A 17,881-nucleotide genomic window follows, 5' to 3' on the forward strand; every position below is an offset into this window, starting at 1 on the left:
CTATTAACCGGCGCAATTATGTTTTATTTTGCAGCTAAATGAGTGCACGGGAAGCGCGTATGGGAATCGTAAATTTTCAGATTCCCACAAATCAGTGCGCATTTGCGCACGCTCGCTTCTTAAAGTATTGATTAAGGAAATGAACGCAATGCAATTTTCATGGTGTTCTCCAAACACGATGTAATTATACCAATCAATCGAAACTCCAGGTCAAGGCCAGTTAAGGTGCAATCCAATTTCTAATATTATGAATTATCCCATTATTATATGAATTATTGTTCTGTTGTTGTGACTAATCTCTCTGGTCTGACATCAGAACAAGACCATGAAATTCATTGAGGCGGCACGGAGTACAAGATTAGTCTGTCATTGGCAAGAGGCTTGGGCACTATATAAGTAACAGCCCGATTTTGCTCACTTACCCCAATTTTGAAGGTCAGCATACCGGAAGGTGGATCTCACCATTCTTCCTCTACTACCAATCCACAAGACAGGACTTTCGGCTCGCCATATATTTAGAGTGCCCCCATGCCGCAGAGACGTTATACATTTACAAACATCCATGGCTTCTTCGGGATTCGAACCGGAGCCCTTCAGTACCCTAGTTCGAGTCAATAACCACTATCTCGTTTGGATGGAGTATGAATTAAAATTTCGAAAAGAGAGTAAAGTCATAAAGTAATTTACTAGAGATAATTAGGAAATGAACATCCTAATATATTTATCATTGTTTTAACACATTGGTTGAACACACAAAAATTATTAATGATTTAGAATTTATAAGAGTCAAATTTTCCTTTGAAATCTCTTCAGTGTGTCAACCGTGCAGACAGTCGCAGAAGGCTAAGTGAAAGCAGTCAGTTATTATTTTTTACAATTCTCCTGTTACTTCTAATCAGATTCAGGAATTTTATCTTAATCAAGAGGGAAAAGATAGTTTCTGCCGTTGACCTTATTACCTTGGGCACCATATAGTTAAAAGACTAATTAACCAATTCCATTCCAGTTTCGATGGAGAACAAAGGATGCCCAGATGGGATAGTTGTTATTGTTGCTGACTGACATATCGAAGGTCCCAAGTTCGAATCCCATAGAAGGCATGGATATTTGCAAGCGCGACTTTAGTATCTAAGCGACAAGAAGTACAGACTCAAACTCAAAATTAATTCAGTTTTCACAATTGAAATTAGAATTTCTAAGCAAAACAAGTAATTCGTTCAGCGGGCAGGAAGACGAGGGGTGCACAAAATTGAAAGTTAACTTTCCTTCACACTGACCAAAAAGACACTGAAATTGATGCACCAAATGGTTTCTTAGAGAACAACTGACTTCCACTATTCTTTTCAGAGTTTCAAATGTAAACAAATGGCGGCCTAACGGGCTCAGCCAATTAAATTTTTAAATTGTTCATGATTCTACAAATATTGCATGCAGATTAACTAAAGGCATAAAAATACCGTAACCGGAGTATAATAACAGCATAATTCAGTTACTTTTAAAGCAAAAAATGCACAATTTTCCAATATATAAGAATAAATTTTAAAAAAAAAACTGACCTTTAGCAGCCTCACATATAAAATTTCAGCGTTCTTACGGCAACTCATTTTTGAATTATGCGCGATACACACATACGTTTATACAAATATTACGGAAAAAAAAAAAAAAAAAAAAAAAAAAAAAAATCTCTTTTGAATCCCTTTTAAGTCCGTTGTTTTAAAATCCACTTTGAAAAAAAAGCGTCATTTTCGGTATTTTCGTTGAAATATGATACCCGAAATTATTCGCAATTACAATATATCCTTTACTTCGTACAAGGAAGTAAAAAGTAGAAAATTTGTTTACTGTTATGTTGTTTAATAATAAAATATCAGAACTTACGCCTTTATTTCGCAGTTATAACTTCATCGACAAATATATTTCAAAATCACTCAGGTAATAATATATTGCATTTCACTTACAAATTATTCAAATCAAAATTTATTTCATGAATCCCGCCCCCTCGCTTTATACCTACAGATATGTTGTAAATTAAGTATTTAAAGAAACGGAGAAGTTTGTTTTCCAGAGAGCAGCTAAACATAGTTGATAAAAATAAGAGCAGGTGCTACGAGACCAGAGACGAAGGCGTGGTCTCGAGCGAAAGCACTTCGCTATTGGACGAATTCTCCTTCGTCCCGTTGAGCTGCGGTAATCCTTCCAATTGTGGCGGCAAACCGATTGGACGACAGAGAAATATTTATCGCGGTCGGACGCTGAGGTCAGCAGTCTTGACTCCAATGCCTGACCTCAGGAAGTCCATCTCTGGTTCATCACACGATCTTGATAAGGTTTGCTCTTCCTGAACCATTTCCTGGCAGCCTCCACTGAACGTGAAGTCATCCGTTGACCACGTGGCACATGAAGAGCTGACAGCGACATTTCTTTTTCTAAATACATCTGAATACTTTTCAATTCGTTGACCCTTCCTGGAGTTTCATTTAAAAAAAATTAAAGTCCAAAGCTGCTTTCAAAAATTCTCTTGCCTAATTTAGTAAATTGTGAAATCAAGTCATATTTTTAGCAATACTTAAAATAACTAACGCAATCACATGAATTTTTTTTTCTTTGACGTTTTTGTTACTCATTTTTCATTATCGACAATAAGTGAAAAAAAATCAAAGAATTTAAAAGCTTTTTGTAAACCTGCTTTGCTAATAAACAGAGATAATATGTGTGTAAGATAAGTTACAGTCTTTCAGAATCGTGTTAAAATTTCCTACTTCTTTCGCCGAAAAATGATACCAGCAAGAATTGATTCATATATGATCTCTAGTTGCCATTCAGTTTATTAGAAATTAGCAAATATTTAAGGCAAAATGGAAAGCAATGTTGAGCAAAAGCGAATAACTAGATAAAAATATAATTTAGTAACTTAAAAAGTGGGAAAAAATAAAATAATAAAAGACGTGAAACAAATTTATTTATAAAAAATGTCAGCTATGAATTTCGTATATAAAACAGCTTGAGTGAAAATCAAATACTTTCGGACGAACCTGCTTAGAATCCACAGAAGGACTCGAAGAACGGACTTCGTATCATTGACGACAATGCTTTATAGTGGTAAGTCGATTTGTTTTTCTAATATTCTCTTTTATTTCATCAGTATATAGATAAGATTGATTTTATTGTATAACTTAAAAAAATGTGCACCAATACATAATGTATTTTAATGTTCCATAATACGTATTAAAACCTTTGATACGATGCTACTCAAGATATAAGGGGGGGGGAACCACCGTATTTACTCGCGTAAAAGTCGCACCCCCATTTTAAAGTAGAAAAAAATCGTCAAAAGTGTACAATATTGTGCAGTAGAATTCCCCGCATAAAAGTCGCATCTAGACTTTCACAATAAAAAAATTTGCAAGAAAAGTGCGACTAGTACGCGAGTAAACAGAGTATGCCTTAAATCAGCTATGAAATACAAATAGGAAGTAAATAAAGGCAACAAATTTGAATCAAATGTTTTACATAAAATGATTTCACAGTTGTAAAGAGAAAGGACTAAATATTAAGGCAGAAAATGATAAGTACATTTACGGAGAACAGTGACATTACATATGAATTAGTTGGTTATTTTTATTTAGTAGTTATTGATTACTGAACATGAATTTAGTCTACAACTAATTAAAAAACTGAAATTAGCATATCTCTTTAAAATTTAATTTTAATCATACAGTCATCTTCAAAATGCACTGGTCTATTCCCTATTTAAATTCATTATTTTCGCAGCAGAAAATTTAGGCACTTCTTGGTATATTTAAATTATTTTGGTATCGTAAGAAGTTTTGAAATATCGTGATTCTGCCTTTTATATCTTTTGAGGTTTCAGTTAATTATCTTTATTTAAAATCTTGATCTACATTTAAATTAATGGAATTACTATGCATGCAATAGCCTCCATAAAATAAAGTATACACGTTTCAGCAGAAGAATTAAAAAAAGGAAAAAAAAAAAAAGAAAAAAGAAACTGCTTCGCCAAATTTAAGGCATTAATTCTTTGCCGCTTCTTTGAATTTATCCTATAAATATTCAAGCAAAAATGCGTTGATATTTAAGGACAGGAATATTTTATTTTTCATTAAAGGTTTATAAATTACTGATTTTATCTTGTATGAGTATAAAAAGGACAGTTAACAATCTGATTAGCTAGATAATTGGCTATGTAGCGAACTATGTAGCTCTTCGGACAGTAAATTTGTCAATTAATTCAATTGCCTCAGAATACAGATTACGATTTCTAGTAGAAAACTCAAAACACCGGAACATTTTCTTTAACTGTTCGTCTACGAATTAATAACATTTTACATCTGTTTTACTATTTTATCATAGTAAAATTTAAAATAAGTTGTGATAAATAAATCTTCCTGTAAATTAAAAAGTAATGTAATAATAATTTTCCAAGAGAGGATGCCAGACTCAAATAAAATAGTAATACAGTGTTTTCTTCTCTTTTCGCCATAATATTTAAATATTTGTATTTATGCTTTTGTAAAAATCATGCCTTTAGCTTTTTTGTAGATATTAATTTTAACTATCAATATTAAGCCATTTGTCTCCTATATAACACTTTCGATATATCTGAAGATATATCGAAAGTGTTAGATAATTTTAACACGATAAAATTGACTCATTAATAAAAATCTACATTTTATAGAAGAGGATTATTAAAGAGATTAATATGTTTTTTAAAGACGTTCTATTGCTGGCTAACATGTAGTAAAGTTGACTTAATACCGCATGATTTTGGCATACTGAGTGCACTACACAAGGCAATTAAACGATCTAAACATTATACCTCAATATATAACTGAGTAAACATGTCTTATTATTTTTGTTATTATTATTATTACTAGTAGTAATAGCAGCAGTGTATATTTAAAAAATAAGTATTACATTACTTGAATGGAAGTTTGGAATGTTAGATTAAGCATGTAAGAGGTGTAACAAAACTGACTGTCACAACTTTAAGAACTGACAGAAAAAATACAGAAGTAGAAATACAATGTGAAATGGGACCGCTATTAAGTGCGAAAGATACGGAGGATGAAAAGTTGTTTTACTTAAGGTTATTGATAAGACATAATGTTTGGTAAGAACTGATCAAATGAGCATCCAGAAGCAGCTGTTATATAAGCATCATTCTGTCGACAGATCTCGTCTATAAGACGCAGATTGACTTTTTTGAAGATCTTGTCGCGAGAATTAGCATCTCTACTGCTAAAGAACAAGATATGACGAGGGTCTTCCAAAGTGTACGCCAACCAATTCGTCGTGGCTGCGATAGATGTACTGCGTTCATGTGGAATATTCTTGTAAATATCAAACAATATTCCCTGCATTTTTACCTAGACGTTTTGCCATTATTCTAAATTCTCATTCACTTCTTTCTTTCTTTTTTCTTTTTTTTATCATAAGTTTACTGGTTTCCAAACGTGAAAAATTTGCGTCGGTTCCAAAAGAAAAGAATCAGTGGGTAACGAGAAAAAAACTGCAGGGTCTCTGTTCTTCGAATCTTGTTGCTGAATATTAAAATACGTTCATTTGGCTCTCGAACTGTGTCTCATTTCAAAGCAACGAAGAAAACAAGTCTCAATTATTCCGGTTATTATAAGTAAAGTGTTGTTTATCTCTTCTTTAGTTTATACTGATTTGTTGAGAAATATTTTCAACAGTAACTTGTTTTGACCCAAAATGCTTGTACAATTATGAAATTTGATTTTTTATTTAAAATATAGTGGTAATTCTTAACTGATTAACCTTGGGAGATAAGAATGGTACGTACTTTAATTTAATCCGAAGACAAAATCCCATCTCCGTAAATCGTAAAGAAGGAATTTAACTTTAAGCTTAAAAGTGAAGATGGATATTTCTTTGTATTCTTACAAATATTTCGTTTTGAAGAACAAATTTCGCATATTTAAAAAAAAAAAGGTTATATCTAATGCATTTATTTCCTTGTTAAACTGATCAAAATATTAAGAAATCGAGACTTTTTTGTTTTACTTATTAAGTGCCTGATATTCTGCGCTTATAAAATTTTAAGGTCAAATTCTGATGCATTCTATTACTGGAAAATATTTAAAAATTTGTTTAATTTTATTACCACAACTTTTTTCGTATTTTAGAAAAAAAAACACATAATTGCATTCAAATACCATTTTAACTTGCAATTAATATTTGATTGCAATAAAAGAAGCCCTTAAACTTGCACAACGTTCAGAAACAATTTTAACTTGTAATTTAGTTTTTTGAACAAAAATTACATTGGGCTGAGGAAGGTTTTTCATTTATAGGCGTAACTTAAAACCTTGTTAACAGGCATGAAGTGTTAAGAATATTATCAAGAACTCTTATTTTAAATTTAGAATTTATCCATCTGTAAAACACGTAATAGCAAATACCTTTTCGTTGCATTTTTTACTTCAGCGTCCGCACATAATTGCTTACACTAACATCCTAACATAATATCAAATAAGATTTAAAATTCTTTACGTAAACTGGAAGTGAAAATCGAAAGCAAGAAAAGATGCCAGATTGTTACAAAATCAAAAACATGTAAACTGCATTGTCAATCAATGTGCTGCATATATTAGTATTATTTTTTTTAATGTTTTATTCAAATTTTCATCCTTTTGGTATTGTATTTCATTTATTAATCAAGGCAGAGAACCCCAACTTTTTTGTTTGCATACATTTAATGGAATACTTGGGATCTTTCCGCTCGATGATTTGTGCAGACATCCTCTTCATGTATTTCATTAATAGAGTTCAATTAATATTAACTCTATCAATTCAATACAATTTGCCGTCTTACGAGATTTTCAGACTAACAGGAAAGTTCCTTCAAAATGTGCCATTCTGCTTCTCTACATAAATTTCATTATTCTCATCTCAGGAAATTTTAATTTCCACAAAAATAATACTGACTTAAAAGGATGATATTAAAATGCCTAAAACTTTTTGCTTTCAGAGGTAGGATGTCTTGAAACTGTTCCCACAATGATAAAAGTTTTTTTTTTTTTTTTTTTTTTTCCCACTTTTATTCCGAGACCACTCGGAAAGAGCAGAATAAACATTGTTGCACATGTTGATAGTTTGGGACAACCTCTTTAGAAATAATTTAAATTAATGCCAGTATTAAAGAGTAAAGATCGGGATATACATACTTGCAGGCACTGACATTTTGATGTGATCTGTCTGTGAATGAATAATCAATGGCATCATAACAAATATGCAATAGTATTTTATGTACCAAGTCAGTCGCAAAGAATAGTGCAGCTGGAATATATTTCGCAGCTTAAACTCCTTGTCCACTTAACTTGGCCTTTCAGCTTTTTAATCTCACTTCAAGGGCCAATGAATGACAAAGGCAAATTTTTCTCTAGTTAATAGATTTTATGCGCCAATCTCATCAACTGCATCTGCTCCCCCAGCAAAGTGCATTAGTTCTTATCAAAATGCAAATCTAAAATTTATCTCAAAATCTCCAGAATATTTTTCTCATACTGATAACAAAACTTTTCTTGAATTCTTTTAATTCCTTAAAAAAAGATATATATTAATTTCCCATTTTTAACAATTAATTTAGAGTACAAAAAACTTAATGACTTTACGCATTTATATCCATTTATAAAAAATGCAATTATATTTCTCAGTGACTGTTTCTTCAATCTATAAAAGGTAAGACCATAACTATTGCAAAATAATGGTAACAGAATAATTCGGTGAAACATGCAGGTACAGTTTGAAGAAGGACCAGCATCTGCGCATCCATTTAGGCATTTTAAGTATCACCAGGCCTTGCTAACTGCTAAGCTTTTCGCTCCAGTTCGAAATTCCAAGGTAGAACATCTCGGAGGGTGGCCAAAGATCTTTCAGTTCTACCGTAAACTCTCGATGCGATTTTGGCTGGCCGAGTATTTTGAGTGCTCCATTGCCGCTCAGACACTCTACGCTTCTCCGAGAGTCGAACCTCGGCCTTTCAGTATGTTAGTCAGCGTCACTATCCCGCATGAAAGGAAGTGAAATGTACAATATACTTGTCTCCCTTTTCATCACATCCGCATTTTCTATAGCTCATAAGTTAAAGTAGAAGATGACAGCGTATGTGAAACTCGCTGTTAAGTGGCTTCAATTTACCAAGCAATGAAGAATACTAAAGGATACCATATATATATATATATATATTGTATTCTGGTTTATAATATTTTAAAATATTTATCTAATAACTAAATAATCTAATTTATATAGGTTAATATAGTTAATATAATTTATCTAATTACTACTAATAAAAAGAGCAGTAAAAGCATTTAGAATTACACATGATATTTTAAATATAAAATTTCTAATAATAATAAGAAGAAGCAATGAAGAAAACTTTCTTTGCTGTAGCATTTAAAAGTACGGGTTATTTGACGCTTCGCTGTCCAGGATAGCCAATAGTTAGTTCTTCTAAAAGCCTTATCTTATTCCTGTTCATTTAGCAATTGTTCTAGTTCGAACATTTATACAATTTTTAAAAATTATCATTGAAGCTAAGTAATAAGTTTCATCAAATAAGATTTCGTAATGGAGGATATCTATAATTTGAGCCTTCGAGATTTGTCAAGTTACTTCATGATTGCGATGTTTTACTTTTTGCCCTAGTTATTATGAATATAAACACATTACATATAAGCATTATAGAGAAAGCTATTACGAATATAAGCATTAAGAAATACTATCTTGTAATAGAAACTAGCAAATTTAGAACATTATTCCCTTATGTATTTGTATCGTGGTCAGTACCTGTAGTTACTCTAAGGAATCTTATATGATTCCCTGAGAGGGTATAGTTGTTTCTTCAAAATTCCTCCCCCTCCAAAAAAAAGTAATATGGTTTTACTAAATAACTTTATATAATGGAAACATGTATTTCGATATCGAAGTGACACTGTATATTACAATTTTACTATTACATGAATATTAATATGTACAGAATATTTCCTTAAATATTCGTAAATTTTTTTCTAGGGAGTAAAAAATTAATATGCAAACAATTTCTTCTGCATATTTTTAAAAAATGCAACATCTGTAATGAATTAATGTAAACAGCGGAAATAAATGAGTGATAAGCTTGTTTTCAAATGCAGTCGACGCTGTGTTTAACGATTACTCGATATACACCAGCTGATGACAGCACATTCAATCGATTTTTGCTGTAGTGATCACTCGTTTATAGCGTTTCTTTTCTATAAGAAGCGATAGGTCGTTAAAATGAACTTTAGTTGCATTACAATTTGATTTCAAAGCCAATATTTTACTTTCTCTCCAGGAGAACAATTTAACTCTTTATTTTAAACAAACTAATTCATTAGAGAAGAAAACAGCATGCTAGACGAAGGAAAGAGATTGTTATCAATAGTAACGTGAACAAGACACAAGTCAATAATAATTTATGACTTAAGCTTTGAATAATAATTTGATGTGAAACAATGCATAGATATATACACAAAAAATATAAGAATCTTTCAATACGTAGTTTTCCTAAAAATTCAGGGTGTTTATAAAGTCACGTACCCATTTTGATTTAACTCATAAAATAATAAACTCAGGAAATGATAAAGATTTATTTATAACTCATAAAATAATAAAGATAGATTAAAATTAATAACATAAATGGTTAGATAGACTCAAAAAGTTTCATGACCCTTGTCAATGAACTTCCACGTCTGCCCCCTTCGTCGCATGGAGAATATCAAGTCGATATTCAATTTCACGCTAACTACCGGCAAGCATGTCGGCATCCACAGAGGCTATTGCGGTTGTAATTCTGGCTTTTAGGTCATCAATGTTCGACGCTCTCCTCCTGTAAACGTTGTCCTTTACAAATGCCCAAAGTAAAAAGTCTATAACATTGCAATAGTTGCCAAAAACAAAAGAGAGAAAAATGCAATTTAATAAGCAGACGATATTTGGAAAAGTACAGATATTTAGATTGGAAAATGAAATTATCTGAAATTAACCACACGCGCAGACGATATTTACAAAAGTAAAGATTTTCAAACCTGAAAAGGTAAATATATAAGTTATTCCATCAATAAATGCCATAAGTTTGTTTATATCTTCATTATTTTATGAGTTATTAAACATCAAAACGGGTCCGGGACTTTATAAACACCCTGTATTTCAGGTCCTTTCAAAATACCAAATTGATCGAATAATTAATTTTGTGCATGGCTGATTTCCCTAACTTACTTGTCAAATAAAATGATTGTCCAAGGTGTTTGAGAGACTTTTTTGTTTCCTCCTAATAGAGCAACCATGACAGAAATAAAGATAAAATATTTGAAAGAACTCAAATATCAGAGAATGGAAGGCTAACTATGTATCATTACTTATGTCATTTCTTGATATACATTTTTAAAATAATGCTGAATAAAAATACGAAATTAATAGTAATTTAATAGCACTATTTGTTAAATATTCAATATTTTGTTACCAAATACTTTTCCGATAAATTATCAATTAGAATAACAAAAAATCCATATGATTCTATCCCAAGGTAAATAATATATGGCTTTAAAAATACTTTTTATTAATTACAATGATAAAAATGCTTATAATAATCGATTGAATGTACTGTCAAATAAATGCCTTTAAAATTATATTAGTTAGGTAGATTATTAAAAAATAAAACAGAAATTTCAGTTATTAAGAAGTGCATTGATTGTTTTCATATTTTTGAGTTTGTTAAGTAATTACCAATTGAAACGTAAGTTAGAAACCTTATGTAATGGCCAAATGGCGGTACTCTGAAGACTCCTTCGAAAATATTTCTAACTTGAAAAATTCATAATTTTCTTACGAATATTGGTATCACGATTGCTAAGTTCTTCTTCACTGGATCAGCATACTGAAATTAAGCAAATTAAAGTGTCACGAAGCTCATGAAAGATGTTAAAAGATATTATTCCTTAAAAATCAAATAAACTATGTTTCTTGCGCAAAATTTCACTTTGAAATGTTACTTGTGTAATATTTCAAAATAAGCACAAATTCATTTATGCGAAAATTATTATTTTTTAAGCATTGCTTAAAACGGGTAGGTTGCATATTGAGCTACTTAAATATTTATTTTTGAAACTTCATATTGACTTAAAAGAGGAAGTAACGGAACACGAATTTCCATTTCTTTTACCCTTAAAGGAATTCGGCTGATTTTTCAGGATAAATGCGCGTAGAATAATTCTTGGTAAAGTAGATCGTTTTGTTAAAAAATTTCAGAGGATACCTAAAATTACCAGCTTCTATTCGTTTTTTAATATCGATCCAAATCTTTATTATTATTTCTCATACTTCAACGCATTCATGGAAAATTAGTACTGAGCTCTATGGCATGATTGTAACGAGAACTGAAATAACAGTGTCACAACCGATAACGAGCGGAAAATCGTGATGGCTTTTGCTTGCGCAAATAGTCACACTTAAGTTAGTATATTAAGTTCATTACGTTTAATAATTAATGAGCAAAATGTCGCAATCAAATTAATATGCAGTTGTTCCTCTGTATCCGCGATTTCACTTATTTGTGGTTTAGACAGGCAAAAACCGAGGATCCTGTAAGTTTGGAATTACCAGCGATGTGAAAGTATATCCTTAATACAGTCGAAATATACATCGAGACAAATCTGCGCAATATCTTTCCACGTACGATCATTTGGTGCTGATGTAACTAAATGTGGCAAAATAAATGCTTATTAAGGAAATCTTATGGATAGTCTCAATTACAGCAAACCGCTGAAATTTTGAAAATCACACTCTAGTTTGATAGTGATAAATATGTTGAATAGAGATCTTAGTTATCAGGTGACAGAATATTGCTTTTGCTTTCGTACGCATACTTCTTTTAACTCTGTTTTTCACTCTTGCGGCCAGTATTTATTGTATTCTTATTAATAAGGTATGATTGCAGCTGCGCTCTCTTAAAGTTCTTATTTACTACAGAAAGGGCCCCAAAGTCTAAGAGTAGTGTTGCTGCAAATGACTGAAAACTATCAGAGAGCTTCAAGTCCTATCAAAATAAATGATTCTCATTTCTCTCATCTTCTGAAGCGATATGTAACTGTTCACAGTATATAACTGCATTTCTCAATCGTCTTTTTCGGATTAAGCTGAAATATCAAAATTTTTTACTTTCGTATTTGTAAGAAGGGAACATTCTAGTAAAGAATACATAATAAATTGCTTTATTTAATTTTACATTATATAACGTTTTATGGTGTAGGTAATATACTTTTACTAACTCTTAATTTAATGTTAGCCATGTTGTGCTTCCATAATTTATTAATTAAACTTCGCTGTAAATATGTATGTTTCATGGATCTCTTGTTTGGGCATCCATGTAATATACATATAACAGATAATGGCGTTCGCTATTATCCGCGGTTTCCCGCATCCTTAGCATGTACTCACTTTAGCCAATTCAGAGAATAACCCACAATGTTGGGATCTGCCACCTACTGTAGATAAAGCATTAAGAGTTTCTCTTTCATGAAACTGAATAGGGTGACGCTATAATTAATGGTTCGTTAGATATGTAAGTTTCTTACTAGTAGATATTTACCCAGACACCCTACTTTGTGAATACATGTAGCGAAGTATGGATGTAATAAGCAGCAAATTACACATACAGTTTCGCATTTAAAAATTTAACTTTATTTTTAGGCATTACATTCAAACAACCATATTAAAAAGTCGACAACTAACATTCGCATTAAAAGAATAGAATTAAAAATTCATTTGTTTCACAAGCATTTCATAGAAACACAAATAAATGAATTACTATATGAATGGAATAGGCTTTATAATGGCGAAATTGCTTTATTTTTCGATGCAAAGGTGTAATATTATTTTATTATTACGTATAGCAATTTTCAGCTTTCCCGATGCTAGCCGGATGGGCTGTAACCGACAGCACATCCGGCTAGCAATCAAAAGATCCAGAGTTCAAATCCTGGAAAGGACATCGTTGAGTTTTCGTGTTTACTGCTTCAAAAAACCTAACAGACTGCACAGTTACAGCTTATTAACAATTTCGTATTAACATTGCTAGATAAAAATTTCACTTATCATTTGTTCTTCAGGAGCAATACAACCAGAAAGATTAATTTTAAAAATGTTACTATTTTTAAAACAGAAAGAAGAAAAAGCCAAACTGAAAGAGAGATTTAAGGGCAAGGGTTCTCAACCGAGGAGAAATTCGGGGGGAAATACTTTCATCGTCTTAGGAGAGGGAATATGGTCGAGCAATTATTTAGCTATTAAGTTTATAAATATATATTAGTATATATTTCTTATTATATGATTTCTTAGTGAGCTGCTCTATTTCTAATTGCTGTAATGTCTACATGCTCAAAATATTCGGCGTCTACGAGATATGCATATACCTTCTTGAATTCAGGGTCCGTTTTCAGTTCTGTAATGATCGTATCACGGAGTCAATTATTTTCGTGGTTTACATCAGACATCTAATAGTATTTCCCTCTTCATCAATCTTAATTCTTGACAGGACATCCGCAACAACATTTTCTTTCCCTGGTGTGTGTTTAATTATCAGGTTATATTCCTCTTAACGTCTAGCGTATAAGCCGGGTGAAAGATTTTTTTCCGGAATACAAGTGACCGAATGCCCCATGGCCTGAATGGACTATTACAGGGACGCTTCCAAAGCAAACACAAAACTTCTGCACTGCTAATAAGACAGCGAGAATTTCTCTTTTCATTGCGGTATAATTTTGTTGAGTCTGATTCAGAGTTTTACTAAAACAGACAATTGGTTGCCCGTTTTGCGAAAGGATGGCGCCGACTGCGAATTCAGAGGCGTCCGCAGAGATTTTTTTAATTTTGGTAATGTTCTGGGAATTAATAGGCATTGATTAAAGTCTGTTTTAACTGTTCAAACGCAGTGATCGCCTCTGCCGTCCACGTGAACCTAGTTGTCTTCTTTTTTAGAACCAGCAAAGGTTCAACTATCTTCACAAAATCCTTTATAAAGAATCGATAATATGAGCACATACCCAAAATAAATACTAATTTTTTCGCAGTGTTAGGAGCTTGCGTATGGGCCTGTGGTGATTATTTTGTTTTTCAACATCTCTAATATGCTGTTCTATAATGTTCTCTTTTACTTTTTCATATCTAAAAGGCTTATACATAAATGGGAGGGCATCCTCAACATTGACTTAATGATTGACTACTTGGGAGGAGCCAGGTTTCGAATCGAACAATTTATTAAAATTTCTTACCAGGGCTTCAGTTTTCTTCTTTTCCTCTTCCTGGAGGTGATTCAGCTCTAGTTCTGGAGATACTCTCCATTCTTCTTCTACTATGTCCATTTGTGCCTGTAAAGTAGAATTCTTAAAATTTAAGTCCGAGCTCACTGGGCGTAAAAAGTCAACCCCAATATTACTGATGTTAACAGATCTTTCAAGTTCAGTTTCAAGTCAAGAAAGTTCAGTTTTTGACATTCGTTTTTAATCTGTACGTGCAGTCCTACTTTTCCAATGCTCACACTCTGTTTACCTTGGGTGGCACTTACTTTCTGCCGTGTGGTTTTAAACAGCCTAAACCGTCGAAATTTCTTTTTTAAAAAAATCCTGCACCAAAAAGCTGCACTAAACCCCAGTGCCGAGTAAGGCCGTGGTAGGCACGTTATTTAACATAATGGAAATTTCGGGCAAAGCCAAATTTTGTACCACTACGACATTTAAGTTGATTCTCCAAGTGGTTTTTCTTCGCAGGGTGTGACCGGACCCTCATCTTGAACACCCTAATTAGTTTAAATCCTTTTGTTTATCAGTCCTTTGTTTCTGTTGCTTATTTTGACGATTGCGAAATGGCTTTGTTTCTTCCCGTCTTTTTGCTACCTCCTTTTTCGGTTTTCTCAGATTGCTGATAAGGATACTGCTTACTTTGAGGTCTTTGTAAGACGGAAACCTCGAATACTCTCCCTGGCGAAAATTTACCGTGCGCGCGTTTTCAGCTTCACTGCGACTTGAAATATACTGACGGAAAAAACAATCCCAACACCAGTAAAAACATATTACATAAACGAAATTTGGTAGGCGTGTTTATACATCTAAAAATGACATCAATTCAAATTTCGCTCTTCGCACATAAGTGTGGTGCTAGTAGCGCCATTCAGAACTTGCAAATCAGGTTTGCTTTAAATGCGTGCTGTAAAGTTCATGAGCGTTATTTATCTTTGAAATTTTAGTTGATATTAGCCAAGAATGCCTTTAAGAAGACGAAGAAGCCATTATTAACAGCTCACCGAGTTTGAATGAGGTCGTGTAATAGGGCTACGAGAAAGTGGATTCTCTTTCCACGATATTGCAGAAAGACTTGGCCGGAATGTATCCACTGTGCATGATTGTTGGGAGCGGTGAACAAATGAAGGTACTGCTTCTAAAAGGCCGGGTTCCGGGCGGCCACATAGAACTACTGAGAGGGAAGACCGCCGTATTCGACGTACGGCTGTGGCGCATCGTACTGCCTCTGCGGCAGAAATTCTAGTTGTAGTTGATATCATAGTGACACAACGAACTGTTACAAATCGATTACTTCACGGATAGCTCCGAGGCAGGCGCCCTGTAGCGTGCACTCCACTGATTCCAAGCCATTGCCGTTTGCGACTCCAATGGTGGCAAACCAGAGCTCATTGGAGGACGGAATGGAGATCTCTTGTGTTTCCTGATGAAAGCAGGTTCTGACTTGGTGCAAATGATAGCCGTGTGTTGGTCAGAAAGAGGCCAAGAGAACTCCTGCAGCCAAACTGTCTGCGACCTAGACAAACTGGACATACACCTGGAGTAATGGTCTGGGGAGCAATTTCCTATGACAGCAGGAGTACTTTGGTGGTTATCCCAAACACACTGACTGTAAATTTGTACGTCAGTCTGATAATTCAACCTGTAGTGCTGCCATTCATGAACAGCATTCAAGGGGGAGTTTTCCAACAGGATAATGCTCGTTCTCATACCGCCGTTGTAACGCAACGTGCTCTACAGAGTGTCAACATGTTATCTTAATCTGCGAGATCACCAGATCTGTCTGCAATTGAGTACGCATGGGACATTATTGAACGACAACTCCAGTATCATCCACAGCCAGCATTGACCGTCCCAGTATTGACAGAACAAGTGCAACAAGCATGAAACTCCATACCACAAAGTGACATTCGGCAACTATATGACACAATGTATGCACATTTGCAGGCTTGCATTCATTCTGGAGGTTACACCGGCTATTAATGTAACAACATTTCATATTTGAAATGCATTTTCTTCAGCTTAAATTAACCTGTGATCTTGAAAATTAAATCAATCAAACATGTTATCTAGACAAATACATTGCCGAACTTCATTACTCTACAATAATTTTTCCTTGGTGTTGGGATTTTGTTTTCCGTCAGTGTAGACAGTCGAGTGTCTGTGGATTTCTTACCTCCAGAAAGTCTTGTATTGGAGAAAGCAGCGACGGCAAAATAACGTCGATCAATTCACTATCTGGCCTCTTTCCATACAGTAGATTGAATACTTGGATCTTTCTCATGGTAAAATCGGCCAGTTACTGAAGAGCTCTGCCTACAATTTTACTCGGTCGTTGACTACCGGAAACTCTTTAAATAGTACGGTTTTGAAGTTTTCCCTGGATCCTCCCAGCAGGAACATTCCAATACCCTTCAAGCAATTAAGGGCTTGGTTTTTAAGTTAGCTGTTGTAATTGTAATTTTATGAAGTTCATTGATGGGATGTAGCGTAAAATACAATTCCAATTGTTCAAGAAAGGTCATAACCGAACCTATGCCGTCGAATGTCTAAGTTGGCTTCATTGCTGCCCGCATGGTTTCTATTACTATGAAACCGAAACCTTTCATCGGATTTACTGATGCCTGAGGGATTTGAAAGGCAAGAGGATCCAATGCAAAATTTCCACTTTCTAACGCCATAGTTCGTTAAAATTTTCGGGAGCCAAATGTAGGGTTCCTCACTCCTTGTCTCTAAGATGAACGTCGAGGAACCTAGTGAACTATGTAGCGACTTATCGCTGAGTTCAAACAACCAAAGACGTAGAATCGAGAAGGGTTAAAATAACCTCTATTTCACTCAAATAAGAATAACAGTCGGCCCCTTCTCGGTCTTATACAGTTATCTAACTTAGTTGGCCCTTAAATTAAACTATCTATCAAAAGGCACGTAAAATACTGCGAGCCTAACAGCTTCAAGAGTGACTTAGTCCAAAGGCAAACACGCGCTACTAACGATTCCTAGCACTCTCTCTCGAAGTTAGTTGAACCTTCTTTAAATACTTCTGCTAACTCATTTACATTTACCTTGATTCCAAAAACTCATTCTGATAGAGAGTTAGTTGTAAGTGGAAACAAGAATTTATAGGAAAAAGTTTCCAAATTAAAATAACTGTTATAAAATTAAAATATACCTTACAAAGGTATACTGTAAATAGCCCATGGTCTGTCACAAATTATCTGTTACGATGAATCTTCATTTCCATGTTAATTTTTTTCAATAAACGAAATATCCTTCCTCTTACCTCTGCCTCTGCCAATTTTGTTGCAAGCTTATCAAAGTTGCGCTTTTAATATAAGACCAAGGAAGTTTAGTAGGGTGTTTTAGTAGTTCGTATATAGTGTGAAATTACTGAAAATGCAGTGAAATTAATATCAGAAAGCATAAGATGTGTCATTAGCTTTAATTATACAGCTGAAAGAACTCTCAGATGTTAAGTTTTCCCTGGTTAATAAAAATTTAATGTAATATAAAGCATTAAGATTAATAAA

General features: G+C 33.4%; 1 protein-coding gene across 1 annotated transcript in view; it reads left to right on the forward strand.

Moving 5' to 3' along the window:
- The first annotated feature begins 2,267 nt into the window (after window positions 1–2,267).
- The window catches only part of LOC118204812 (transcriptional regulator ERG homolog), a 59,422-nt gene continuing 43,808 nt past the window's right edge, over window positions 2,268–17,881 (forward strand). The window contains exon 1 of the mRNA XM_085815344.1: window positions 2,268–3,099. Within this exon, the coding sequence (XP_085671470.1) occupies window positions 3,087–3,099 (13 nt within the window). The 5' untranslated portion in view covers window positions 2,268–3,086. The remainder of the gene's footprint in view (window positions 3,100–17,881) is intronic.

This window comes from Stegodyphus dumicola, chromosome 4 (assembly GCF_044657685.1).
Source record: "Stegodyphus dumicola isolate Sdum_Otavi_A_Nest chromosome 4, ASM4465768v1".
Lineage (NCBI taxonomy): Eukaryota > Metazoa > Arthropoda > Arachnida > Araneae > Eresidae > Stegodyphus > Stegodyphus dumicola.